This window comes from Bufo bufo, chromosome 1 (assembly GCF_905171765.1).
Source record: "Bufo bufo chromosome 1, aBufBuf1.1, whole genome shotgun sequence".
Lineage (NCBI taxonomy): Eukaryota > Metazoa > Chordata > Amphibia > Anura > Bufonidae > Bufo > Bufo bufo.
The window spans coordinates 235,632,882-235,647,265 of NC_053389.1; the positions used below are offsets into that span (position 1 = coordinate 235,632,882).

Sequence of the window (14,384 nt, forward strand, 5' to 3'; positions counted from 1 at the left end):
TATGTGCCAAGGGCCAGCAAAAAGTGGGTACCTGGCGATAACTACAACAGCATTAGCTGCACAGATGTCTGCTACAGTGTATCAGTCTGGAGTCTCGGCTGAGTGCAGGACTAGTTATGTACAGGTTTACTACCTCTGAATGTAAACTAAACTGTTGTAATTCACTGACAGCAAGCACAAAGATTTTGGATACATCTATTAGACATTTGTAGAAGTTCTCATTTATACAGTTTTAAGCTTTCGTTACACGATACTGGAAAAACTATGAATCCAGTGCTGAAAAGACAATTGTCTGGCAAGATCTTCCCACCTCTGATCCTCAGTTACATAAATGTCCTGTAAAGTAATAACTGCCATTTTCTGCAGATTAAAATATAAAATCTCCTTGGATAAATGATCCCATTGTTCGGTCACAGGTAGAGGCAGTGAATTCCATCTGCACAGAACATGTCAACAGCAGCGCTTGAGAACCTTCCACTAATCAAACAAAGCCTTCGCCGGAGATCGGGGAAAGAAGAAGAAGGCGTTAAATTCTTGTTATAGTAGAAGAACGCCTCGAGTGTGCCACCGACACATCAAAAACTGGGAGCAAACTGTTCATTCTGGTTTCTGATGTCAGGCAATATCCATTATATCCTGATACAGAGCTCCAAACCCACTGCATAGACATAGGGGGAGATGTATTACAGGGAACCTGTCACTTCCAAAAACCATCCCAAGCCGCCAGCAGTACCTGAGAGTAGCCAGCAGCGTGTTTCTAATGATAATTTTTTCCGTCAGCAGTCAGATGTGGTAAAAGCTCTGCAAACTTTCTTTTATCTCCTGCCCGCGCTATTTTCTAGTTATGCTTGAAGTCAAGGGGGGCAGCGGCCTCTTTGCTTCAAGTCAAGATAACCATGCCCCTTTCCCTGCCGCTTCGCTGTGACTGACAGCTGGCAGTTCGGCTGGCTTTGCCAAACTCTGCATAAGCGCTGTCAGTCACAGTGAAGGGGCAGGGAAGGGGGCGTGGTTATCTTGACTTGAAGCAAAGAGGCCGCTGCCCCCTTGACTTCAAGCATGACTAGAGAAGCACGCGGGCAGGAGATAAAAGAACGTTTTCTGAGCTTTTACCACATCTGACTGCTGAACGAAAATGATCATTAGAAACACACTGCGGGCTACTCTCAGGTACTGCTGGCGGCTTGGGATGGTTTTTGGAGGTGACTGGTTCTCTTTAAGGGTCCATTCACACGTCCGTAGTGTATTGCGGATCTGCAAATTGCAGATCCGCAATACACCCAGCCGGCACCCCCATAGAACTGCCTATCCTTGTCCGCAATTACGGACAAGAATAGGACATGTTCTATTTTTTTCCGGAGCTGCGGACTGGAAGATCGCGGTCGCGCTCTGGAAATGCGGATGCACTGTGTGCTGTCTGCATCCATTCCTGCCCCATTGAGAATGATTGGGTCCGCACCCGTTCCGGATATTGCAGAACGGATGCGGACCCATTCCACGGACGTGTGAATGGACCCCAAGGCTGGTGTTTCAGACACCATTCTTCAACTGAAATGCGCTGGAGTGAAATGCTCCTGTTAATAAATTTTGCTCATCTTGGACTAATCTTGCATAGATTTGCACTAGATTTAGCACTATTTTATCTCAAATTGATTGAGACCACACCCCTCTTGGTTTACCTCACTCACTTTCTGCAGGGAGAATTTCCGCTGCAATATTTAGTGCAAATTCAGCATGTGTCAAAATTTGCGACTTCTTTATGCCAAAATCCTAGTGCAAAGCTGATGCTAAATTCCCCCTATAGTTTTAAAAAATCTGCTACCTGCATCCACCAGTAGGGGGAGCTCACGTTACACAGTATAATATGTTTCCCATTGATCCAAATAATCTGTATGCAATGAGCTGCCTCTAGTGGTAGCTGCAGACAAACAGGATTTTATCATTCATGGTTTCCATTTAACTCAAGGTAGAAACTCGTTTTTGTGACATATAAGTTGTGGATTTTCAATTTTAGGACCATAAAGCTTTGCAGAGTGAGGGGTTCGAAGTGATGTGACTGATCTGAGTCCAGGCACTGCTGATGTCCTATCCACTATTTCCCCATCGCCCTCATGGGTAGGAACTTTAATCTTGGTAATCCAGGTCACATTCTATTCATGGGTAATTATTTCCTTGCCAGCAAATCTCTATGGTGATGATAATTTACTGCTGCCTGGGACATTTTTCACGTAGCCAGGCTAACTCTGACTCTGATATTTTGGTGTCAGGTGTCCAATATACAGAACATTGAGTAATTGTAGGATCTGATCTCTGCAATTCCCTTAATTACAGGTGGAAATAAGGGATAATTCATGTCCCCTCTATGTGGCTGATTCACAGATAATGTGTGTGTAAATGTTGGGGGTTGCATGTTTGTGGTAATGGACAGAGTTTGGGGTCTGATCCATCCATTTCATCATAGCATTTCTATGATATAGGCCATATCTATGGGCAGGTAGGGACAGGGTGTATTGGTGCCTTAGACAAATGATTCCAATTACAGACAAAGATAAAGGCATCACTTCCATGTTTTAGAGGGAACCTGTCACGTTGAACCTGGTGTCTGATCTGCAGGCAGCAGGTATAGGGTAGGAGAAGCTGAGCAGATTGATATAAAGTTTTATGTAAAAAGATTCAGTATAATTTGTATTTTATACATTTACATTTCTGCTCATTCTGGGCTTTGAAGTCAAGGAGGCGGTCCTATCCGTGATGGACAGCCTTCCCTCTATGACTGTGTATACAGAGATAGCTGTCAATCACTGATAGGACCTTTTCCTTCACTTCAAAGCTCAGAATGAGCAGAAATGTAAATGTATAAAATACGAGTTATACTGAATCTTTTTACATAACTCTATATATCAATCTGCTCAGCTTCTCCTGCTCTATAACATGCTGCCTGCAGATTGCACTGCGTTTTCATGGTGGCAGGTTCCCTTTAAGCTATATAGTTGACAATATAAGGTGTGGAATATGCTCCAGAATTATCTCATGAGCACTGTAAGTATTTACTATCAGTCCACTGACTCACCAGTGACGTCTTCTTTGTTTGTAAATGTTCACTTTCCTTTTCTTCTCCATCTGGTCAGACCGCTAGAGTGACTTTACCTGACAGCACATTTCTGCTGCTCTGTGGCATTAATATACTAAGTAATCCATCTGGAAGTAGAATCTTATACTGCAGTAAATGTTGCCTTACACATTATATGAATGTTGCTTGAACCCGCATGAGGAGTTTGCTTTTGCATGTCAGCCATAGTAGCGTTGACCTGCACTTTATATTGTTTGGAGTAACTGGTCTAACTTTGTTGTTTATTAACCCTTTTTTTTTCAGGGAAATCAGCCAACTCTCCCTGACAGCAGATGTCAGGGGGCAAGAAGGATTGGACGTGTTGCATTTCAATATGCTCTTTCCTTTTGCTCTTAAGAGAGATAACCCACCCCCTAGAGGTGCCTTGCAGTGGTTAATTCCCCTCTTCTTATTGAGAATGCAAAGACCCTCCAAGACCCTCCAAAAACAGGTCACAGATATACCCGCTGCCACAATTATTATAGCATTTCTAGATGCACCCAATGGGTGCAAGGTGAACACTAGTGAACAATGACAAACAACAAAGGCTTCTGGCCAGATAGTCAGTGCAAGCAGTGTAGGGGAGGGAGCATGCCACACAAAAACAAGTTCTCCTCTTGCATGGCATGTCCCTTTTCTAAAACTCACAGACCAATGTCCTGAAAAGGTGAAAAGTGGTGGTGGTGCAACAGTTAAAACTTTTTTTTTCTGAAAACACATTGTGCCCCTTTCCACCTGATGTGAGGTGGCTTCCTACAGTAGTATATAAATTTAAAAATAGGCACTCACCATCTAACAGTTTAAAATGATTTTAGATTTATTGTTATTAAAATTACACAAATTACCCCTACAATATTCTGTGATTAAAATATTCACAATATTCTGCAATGATAAATACTCTGCAATAATTTTGATATCGAACTTTAACTCTTCACAATTGAAAAATATAATTGTGCAATGTGCAAATAATCGATGTAACAAATACTCGACAAAATATATAGTGCTCAAACAATTAATTTAGCGTGTACAATTATAAAACTCATCCAAATAAAACAATAATTTTTAATATAGGTGATTATATTTTCTTCCCAAAATGATAGTCACTTGATGTTATGTGATAGTTGGGAGATTACTTATGTGATAGAAAAGTTATTTGCAGATTTGGTATATAAAATTCGATATGAGCAGATAAATCGCGGAGGTCCCGTCTGGGGTGTCCCCCTTGCACAGCCTCTTACCTGTTCCCTCCGTTCACTGCTCTCCAGGCTGGGTCTTTTTATAAATATCTGAACTTCTGCGATCCTACAGTAGATGGTCAACTATCTCTCATGCTTGCCCTGGTTATAGGAGACTCATATTGGCAATGTGACATAGAAATTACATTCTTACCATTACAGACTGACTGGTTCCCTTGGCTGGCTGCTCACTTTTTGATATATCTCCCTCACCAGAATCTTGTTTCAAGCCATTTTCCTTTAAGAAGGTGAATGTCCCTTGGCTTGAGGTGTGGCCAAAGTGCAGATACCTGAGGTAACCTCTCACTAGGCTCCTCAGAGCAGATGAAGCCGCAGGGACACAAGTAACAGGTAAGAGATCCAGTGACTGCTCTTATCGAGTAAAAATGAAGAATTTAGGGGAAAATTATTGCAATTCACAAACTAGAAAAATAAATGCAGTAAAGGTATGAGGGTTCAGGGATCAGTTATGTGCCAGTTTCCATCTGCTTCATATAAATATTCTCCCCCCAGGAGATATATATAGTGTATAAGCCATAAGTCAAGTCACGATTACTTATATTAATACAACTGCTTAAATACACCCTCTAAATATAGATGATAAAAAGCAGGTAACATTTTTTAGCCATTTTACTTTTATGACAACTGATGAATGTACCCCACTGTGAACCCAGTGTGCATCTATAGGGGCAGTAATACAGTAGTTATATTCTTGTACATAGGGGCAGTATTATAGTAGTTATATGCTTGTACATAGGAGGCAGTATTACAGTAGTTATATTCTTATACATAGGAGGCAGTATTATAGTAGTTATATTCTTGTACATAGGGGCAGTATTACAGTAGTTATATTCTTGTACATAGGAGGCAGTATTATAGCAGTTATATTCTTGTACATAGGGGCAGTAATACAGTAGTTATATTCTTGTACATAGGGGCAGTATTATAGTAGTTATATGCTTGTACATAGGAGGCAGTATTACAGTAGTTATATTCTTGTACATAGGGGCAGTAATATAGTAATTATATTCTTGTACATAGGAGGCAGTGTTATATTAGGTATAATCTTGTACATAGGAGTAGTATTGTAGTAGTTATATTCTTGTACATAGGGGACAGTAATACAATACAGTAATTATATTCTTGCATGTACAGAGTGGTATTGTAGTAATTATATTCTTCTACCTAGTGGGTAGTATTATACTTTTATATTTTTGTACATAGGAAGCAGTATTGTAGTAGGTAAATTCTTCTATCAATGGAAAAGCATTATAGCTGTTGCTTCCATGCCTCTACCTCTCCTTGCTGCTAACACATTACTCAGCATGGTGCGACATACAGTATGTATGATTGGAGGGACATTCAAAGTGAAGATATATGTTTAGTTATACTGTATTTTATGTGACTGTAGTTTTCCTGTAATAATCATTGGTGTCTCCTATGAGTTGCCATTAGCTGTGAGTGGTTAATGTGGATCCATTGTCACTTTGTTTTATCAGCACTTGTTAGGAAACTGCAGTTTAGACAATGCTGTGCTGTAATATTGGGAATTAAAGAGGTATTCCCATCTTGGACATTGGGGGCATATCCTATCCTCTGGGACCCGCACCTTTACTTAGAATGGAGCACGTGAAGTGTCGGCCGCCCTCCTTTCATTCCTATGGGAGTGCCAAAAATTGACATGCGCTGGCTCAACAATTTCCATAACACTCATAGAAGTAAATGCCCGTGCTTGCGGTGCCCGTGTTTGCGCAGTGCTCGTCCCATTCAGTTCAATGGAACTGCCGAAAATTGCAGAGCAGTTTTCAGCGTTCCCATAGGAATGAATAGATGGTGGCTGCGTATGTGCGCTGCACACTCCAGCACTTTGCGGGCTCTGTTCTAAGTATAAGTGCGGGCAGGGGAGCACCCAGGAATTTTGTCTAGAAGGGGTCCGAAGTGCCAATTCTTTTGCCTGCCCATTTTTCAAAGCCCCCTTCATATTTAAAAATGTGGTGCGCGTAGCGTGCTGCACTGATTCTTTTGCCTGGCCATTTCTAAAAGCCCTGCAGGAGTTGAAAAATGCGGCATGCGCGCCACGCAAAATTTATAACCCTGCCTATTCTTAAAAGCCCCTCTTATATATAATTGGCCCACCTAATAAACACTGAAATTCTATTGTTGAGGCCTGTCTCTACACATCATATGGAGAGGGGAGGCCTGTCCTGGCTGCACTGCCTGCTTCACATTATACAATAAACAGCAGGCTACAGCCAGGAAGCTCCTCCGCTCTCCTCCCTCCCCAGATCCTGCTCAAGGCTTGTGGTTCCCCCCACCATCTGCCACCCGCCCGTGGCCAGCTGCCCCCTTTCGTCGTCCTCACCCAGCTCTGAATCCTCCTTCTGCAAATGGCAGGGGGAGGAGTCGGAGCATCTCCTCTCCTACATAGCGCCACATACCTCTTACATCCAGTGATGTCACCTTTGTTGTAGATGTTCTCTTTCCTCATTTTCTCCATTGAGACCAGACCGCCATGATGATTTTTCAGAGATTGACAAACAGACATTAGTTTCCTACATTTCCATCAGCTTCACATCTTCTAAACACCCTTTCCTGACACCCCCAATACTATACTGCAGAAACAGTCCCCCTGGAAATACTACTACCACAGAGATAGTGCCCCCTTCAACAATTATTGGCACAAGGTGCTCTAAAAAATAACTGCGCCCAGACACTAATAGTATAAAGATAATGTTCCCAAAAAATAATTGTGCTAAGATGATACTGTGCCAGGGTGCCCCCCAAAGTAACAGTGCTCCCCAAAATCCCACCAATAGAAATAATTCTCTGCCAGAGCACACTTAGTAGTAATAATGCCCCTATAGTGCCCATACTAGTAATCATGTTCCTCATAGCCCCCCACTAGTAGTAAAGCTCCCCATAATACCCCCTAGTAGTAATAATTCTCCTTATAATATGACAGTACATGAAATACCCCTGCTAAGTGCACGCAATTGACCTAATGTCCCCATAATGTACGCCAGTATAAAATACCCCTATATAGTGCCCCAGTAAATGCCCTCATAGTGCTCCTCTCCCCTTTCCCCATAGTGTCCCCCACAATATGCCAGTAAAAAAAATGCCCCTTTTTAGTGCCCCCAGCAGATGCCCCTATAGTGCTCCTCTCCCCCATAATGTGCCAGTAAAAAATGCCCCTTCTTAGTGCCACCAGATGCCCCAATAGTGCTCCACTCCTCCATAGTGCCCCCAAATAATGCCCCATAGTGTCGCATAGAGCTCTCCCCTATAGTGCCTCGTATTATGTGCCAGTAAAAAATGCCCCCTTAGTGCCACCAGATGCCATAGTGCCCCGCATAATGTGCCAATAAAAAAAGGCCCCCTTAGAGCCCCCACTTCCCCATAGTGCCCCCAAATAATGCCCCTATAGTGCCACCAGATGCCACATAGTGCTGCTCTCCCCTATAGTACCCCCATAATGTGGCAATAAAAAAAAGCCCTTTAGAGGCCCCAGATGCCCCCATATTGCTCCTCTCCCCCATGGTGCCCCCCCATAATGTGCCAGTAAGAAATGCCCCCATAGTGCCCCCCCAAAATGAGTAAGTTATAAATGCCACCAGAGTGCCACCCCCAAAAAAATGGGGCTGTAAGAAATGCCAGATGCCCCCATAGTGCCAGCTCCCCCCCCCCAAATAAACAAAACAAAACCAAGACACTAAGGCCCCTTTCACACGGCGAGTTTTCCGCGCGGGTGCAATGCGTGAGTTGAACGCATTGCACCCGCACTGAATACCGACCCATTCATTTCTATGGGGCTGTGCACACGAGCGGTGATTTTCACGCATCACTTGTGCGTTGCGTGAAAATCGCAGCAAGCTCTATTTTGTGCGTTTTTCACGCAACGCAGGCCCTATAGAAGTGAATGGGGCTGCGTGAAAATCGCAAGCATCTGCAAGCAAGTGCGGATGCGATGTGATTTTCACGCACGGTTGCTAGGTGACGATCGGGATGGGGACCCGATCTTTATTATTTTCCCTTATAACATGGTTATAAGGGAAAATAATAGCATTCTGAATACAGAATGCATAGTAAAATAGCGCTGGAGGGGTTAAAAAAAATAATAATTTAACTCACCTTAATCCACTTGCTCTTGCAGCCCGGCTTCTCTTCTGTCTTATTCTTTGCTGTGTACAGGAAAAGGACCTGTGGTGACGTCACTCCGGTCATCACATGATCCATCACCATGGTAAAAGATCATGTGATAGACCATGTGATGACCGGAGTGACGTCACCACAGGCCCTTTTCCTGTACACAGCAAAGAAGAGAAGCCGGGCTGCGCGAGTAAGTGGATTAAGGTGAGTTAAATTATTATTTTTATTTTTATTTTTTTAACCCCTCCATCGCTATTGTACTATGCATTCTGTATTCAGAATGCTATTATTTTCCCTTATGACCATGTTATAAGGGAAAATAATACAATCTACAGAACACCGATCCCAAGCCCGAACTTCTGTGAAGAAGTTAGGGTTTGGGTACCAAACATGCCGATTTTTCTCACGCGCGTGCAAAACGCATTACAATGTTTTGCACTCGCGCGGAAAAATTGTGCATGTTCCCGCAACGCACCCGCACCTTTTCCCGCAATGCCCGTGTGAAAGAGGCCTAATACTTACCTTCATCAGCAGCGATGTGAAGCAGGCCTCTTCCGGCCTGTGTCCCTGCTGTGGCGTGATGATAATGACGTCATCCCGCCGCCTGAGCCGGTCTCTGATAGGCCGCAGGCATTAGTGCCTGCGGCCTATCAGAAGAACAGGGAAAGGCGACGCCTCTCCCTCCCCTGCCCTGCCGCAGCACAGCCATCTGTATCGCTGTCCTGGGGACGGCAATACAAATCGCACTGGCTCAGCTATTTCCGTCAGCCCCACTGAAGCGAATTGAAGCAGTCCCAGAGGTGGGACCCGCACCTATCAGACAATGGGGGCATATCCTAGCGATATTCCCCCATTGTCTGAGATGGGAATAGCCCTTTAAATTACACAACGGCAATATTAACAAATAACCTGACCTAATATCAGACTTACCGGGCTTGGAGATAAGAGCCTTATGTAATATATTCTACATAATTTACCAGATAAATAAAAAAGCAGCAGAGAGGGTACCACATGGGCAATATGTGTGTGTGTGTGTATAAATATATATATATAGTGGCCATTTTCACATCCTCATTTCACTCCTGTGTGTCTTGTAATTCTGATCATTTAGGCTGGGTTCAGACCTGAGCGTCTTTGATATGCGCGTTTAACGCGCGTTTTTGACGCGCGTTTTTGACGAGCGTTTTTTGCAATAGTAAACGCGCGTTTGACGCGCGTTTGTGTGATTGACTGCAATGTCCTATGGCCACAAACGCGCGTCAAAACGCCCCAAAGAAGCTCAAGTACTTGTTTGAGCGTAGGGCGTTTTACAGCGCGTTTTTCAGCGCTGTAAAACGCTCAAGTGAGAACCAGGGCCATAGGGAAGCATTGGTTTTTATGTGTTGAGCGTTTTACAGCGCGTTTGAACGCGCTGTAAAATGCTCAAGTGTGAACCCAGCCTTATTCTCTCACGTTTTCTCAGTTTCAAGAATCACATGAAATATAATGGAGCCTCAGCTGACGAAATATGTGAGTACCGTGAAGATGGAGGAAATGGCTCCTCGTGTCACAGAACCTTCAAAGAGTAAGTATGATGGCAAAGGGGGGTTATTTTTTTAAGCTAGTAATCAGGAGATAGGACACAAAATGACTGCTAGAACTGTGGTTCATCTCTCAGCATGCTTTGCCATTGGTGTGATCCCTGGGGTATAGAATATGCAGGGACAGACAGGCACAATTGCCATTGGTTGTAGTGCGACACTCCTTGTGCAGTACCTCAGTAGGACTACTGCAAAGGGTTAGGGTTAATGCAATGCTATTGATTTAAATGTTGTGATTAGTTGTATTCGGTGTGTACTTAATAGCAGTGTATAAGCAACCAAACAGTTAAAAAAATTGACAGACTGTTTAGATTACTGGTGTGATGAACCAGGACCACCCCCTGGTTAGGTTAAGGAGTCTAATCTGAGGAATTGTTTACCAATAAGGACCTAGCTTGGGTAAAGGTGCATTAACTACAAAATTTTAATTAAAGCCAAAAAGGCTCTTAACCTAACTTGACCCAGGTTTGAAGTGAATTTAAAACATCACTTTTATTAGTATGATTAAAACGGCTATGAGCCAACACTTCAGTTAAAAACGTACCTAGCTGACTGCCTGCATCGGAATGGACAAACAAACACTTAAAAACTAAAACTGCCCCTCTGACATGTTTCACCAGTGACCATGGGCGTCCGCAGAAATTTTTCCAGGGGATGGGGGGGGCATAATTTTATTGACATCCATGCTCTGCTTGTTTCTGAGAATGTAATGAAGGGGAGGGGCATATTCATTATCACAAAGAATAATAACGTATGAGCTGTGCAGTGGCGGATCCAGAGCCTGGTCTCAGGAGGGGCACTTCCAGATTATTTTCTGTCCGCCGCCACAAAACAATGGTGCTTATAGAACAGACTGCACAGTGTAGCGGTATACTGTATATTGTGTGGCACAGTGTAGGCTATATGTGTATAACATAAACATATTTCACATGTTTCACCACTTCAACACTTGGCTGGGGGGCTCGGCGGAGCTGATGTTGTGTTTTATCCTAATGAGAAAGATTTCATAAGGATTTTGAGAAGGGGCAGAGGAATAGCAGAGCAGAGAGAGGATGGTGCTGCTACTAGGGGGTCATACCATGTGGGAGTAATAAAGCCCACCATAATGCCCCCCAGTAGAAATAATTCTCCTTATAATGTGACAGTGCAAAAAATACCCCCTTGTAATGCCCCCAGTTGAGCTAATGTCCCCATAGTGCCCCCATAATGTGCCAGTATAAAATACCCCTATATAGTGCCCCCAGTAAATGCCTCCATAGTGCTCCTCTCCCCCCTTCCTCCTAGTGCCCCCCATAATGTACCAGTATAAAATGCCCCAGTAGATGCCCTCAGTGTCCCCCATAATTTGCAAGTATAAAATACCCCTTCTTAGTGCCCCCCATAGATGACCCCATAGTACTCCTCTCCCCCCTTCCTCATAGTACCCACCATAATGTGTCCCAGTATAAAATTCTACTGTACAGAGCCCCCCATATAAAACACTCTTTCTTTGTGGCCTCAGTAGATGCCCCTATAGTGCCCCCAATAATGTGCCAATAATAACAGCCCCCAATTATGTGCCAGTAGCCAGAGACCCCCATTATGTGCCAGTAGCCAAAGACCCCCATTATGTGCCAGTAGCCAGAGCCCCCCATTATGTGCCAGTAGCCAGAGCCCCCCATTATGTGCCAGTAGCCAGAGACCCCCATTATGTGCCAGTAGCCAGAGACCCCCATTATGTGCCAGTAGCCAGAGACCCCCATTATGTGTCAGTAGCCACCAGTATTGTACACAAAAAAAAATAAACACTTATACTTACCTCCATGGCAGCGATGCGATGCAGGCCTCTTCCGGCATGTGTCCCGCGCTGTACGGCTCAGGTGGCGCGATGACGTCATCGCGCCATCTGCGCCGGCCTCTGGTAGGCTGCCGGCCTAGTGCCTACAGCCTATCAGAGGAAGGGAAAGGGACACGCCTCTCCCTCCCCTGCCTCAGCACAGTCATCTGTATCGCTGTCCTGAGGATGGCGATACAGATGACTATGGAGATGGGGCTGCAGAGCAGAGGCAGGACTCAGTCACAGATTTCCAGGGCCCCAGGAGGGGGCACTTTACCCCCCTGCGGACGCCCATGCCAGTGACCTGGCTTCTTCAGGGGGTTTGGGCAGAATTGAAGACCTTAGCCAATGACGGGATATATAACACTCCGGTTTCCTAAATGACAAGGGAAATAGCCATTCACACTTATAGGAGGGAATCCAGATCGCACACATGAACCTATCAACCAAAAGGTATCAACCCCCTCTGTCATACCGCTGAACAAATCACAGCGAAACAGAGGCGGTATCTCAGTCACATGATGTGCAGTACAGGTTTGCATGCTGACTTAGAAATAAATGAATATATTAACTAGCTAGTGCGCATGATCTGTGCAGCTAGCAGATGTGCACTCACTTAGTGTCTGCTAATGGAGAATGTTCACCCAAACTGATCACGAGTTCAAGTTAGGTTAAGAGCCTTTTTGGCTTTAATTAAAATTTTGCAATCTGAGGAAAGCTACAGGACGGCCGTTTGTAAGAGAGAGTTCCTGCAGACTAGACCCAAGATCAGAGAACCTCAGTCTCTGAGGCTGCAGCTGCCAAAGAAGCAACTTCACTACCAGAGAACCCCTGAGAGAAGGCAATAAGAACGTCTACAACCTAACAGGCCACGCAAGCTTCAGACAGCAAGATATTCACTTGTTTATGGCTTAAGAGCCTTTACTGCTGTAGAAAGGATCATTACCCCTGGCATCTACCTCTCTTTGGAACGGACTAGCCATACATGTCTTAGAACTGCATCCCTCAGTCAGGGAATTGCAGAAAGGGTTAACAAGAACCTAATTGCAAGGCTGTGGTTATTTTGAAGATACTGCAAATTGTCTTGAGACAGAGACAAAGACATCATCACCATCATTGTTTCTACCTATACAATGCTATAAGAAAGATTACACTGTGATATATAGTTTGAAACATTTTACTGCAATATGTACTACTACTCAAGTCGGGTTGGTTATTGACTTCACCATCCATCAGCCTCTCTATCTGCCCACCTGCCCTCCCAACTACAACCAGGCAGGAGCCCCAATATGCCCAAGGGAAGAAATTGTGCGCACTCCAGCTACTGTACAGCCCTAGGGAGCGTCACAGTTGACATTGCTACCTTGAACTATGAGTATTACTACCACCCCCAGAGCCACAAATACCACTCCTATCATCCACATGCTCCTTTGGAGGTTGCTGCACTTGTTGCTACCTGATGCCAGGGGCGGACTGGCCATAGACCCTACAGGGAAATTTCCCAATGGGCCGATGCGCAGAGGGCTGTCCAAGCCCTCTTCTCTACCACTGGCCGGGTACATAATGAGCTCTCTGCAGCAATTAATGCTGTGAGAATCAGGTACTTACGTACCCGACCAGCGACCGTACATGTCCTCCTGAAATTAACTGCTGTGGCTGCACTTCACCTCCTAAGTCCCCTGCTCCATATCTTAATTAGAGACAACTGGAGGAGGAGGAAAGAAAATGGCAGCTATTTATCGCCACCACAGATGAGCAGCTTTTGGGGAACTATATTGTGCTGCGCTGTGGTATTTGGTTTTGCTGGGATGGTATTTTGCACTATAGTATTGCTGACCCCGCCTTCTGTCAATTTGGACCCATCTACAACATGGGACCATGCAGCGACTGGGTCCGCAGGGGCAACACGTGAGGCACGGTGGGCCAATGGGGGTAGTAGTTGATTTACTCATAGTTAGCAGAGCCTCCCTGGGCAGGGCCGTTTCTAGGGAATTTTACCAACAGGGCGAACAATAAACCCCCCCCCGCACACGAACATGTGCAGGCCACAAACAGCAGGTCCACAGTATACGGGCCCTAGCCGAAAGAAAGGTGTGGTGCAGAACTGAAGCACGGAACCCCACAGAAGCACTATGGAGTAGTGCTTCCTTGTGGTTTCTCACCGTGCTTCCGCCCCATAAGAAAATAGAACATGTTCTATTTTTTTGTGGTGTGGATGGATAAGTCAGTGGAAACCACACGCAAATTGCGGTCCGAATGAATGGAGCAACGGGTCAACAGCTGTATGCATGAGCCCTAATACAGTACAAGAAATGTGTATGAAATTAGATAAATCTCATTCATGTACACGTTGCTTCTGGGACTGTATGTTGGAGGGGTAATGTAATTTACATGGGGCTGCATTGTAGGGGCTGATGTTATTTACATGGCACTGTAATATATATATATATATATATATATATATATATATATATATATATATATAAATGAAAGTTCAA

General features: G+C 44.4%; 1 protein-coding gene across 1 annotated transcript in view; it reads left to right on the top strand.

Moving 5' to 3' along the window:
* The first annotated feature begins 4,593 nt into the window (after positions 1-4,593).
* Positions 4,594-14,384, top strand: part of SVOPL (SVOP like) — a 67,073-nt gene continuing 57,282 nt past the window's right edge. Inside the window, exons 1-2 of the mRNA XM_040437411.1 lie at positions 4,594-4,692; positions 9,953-10,054. Of these exons, the coding sequence (XP_040293345.1) occupies positions 9,976-10,054 (79 nt within the window). The 5' untranslated portion in view covers positions 4,594-4,692; positions 9,953-9,975. The remainder of the gene's footprint in view (positions 4,693-9,952; positions 10,055-14,384) is intronic.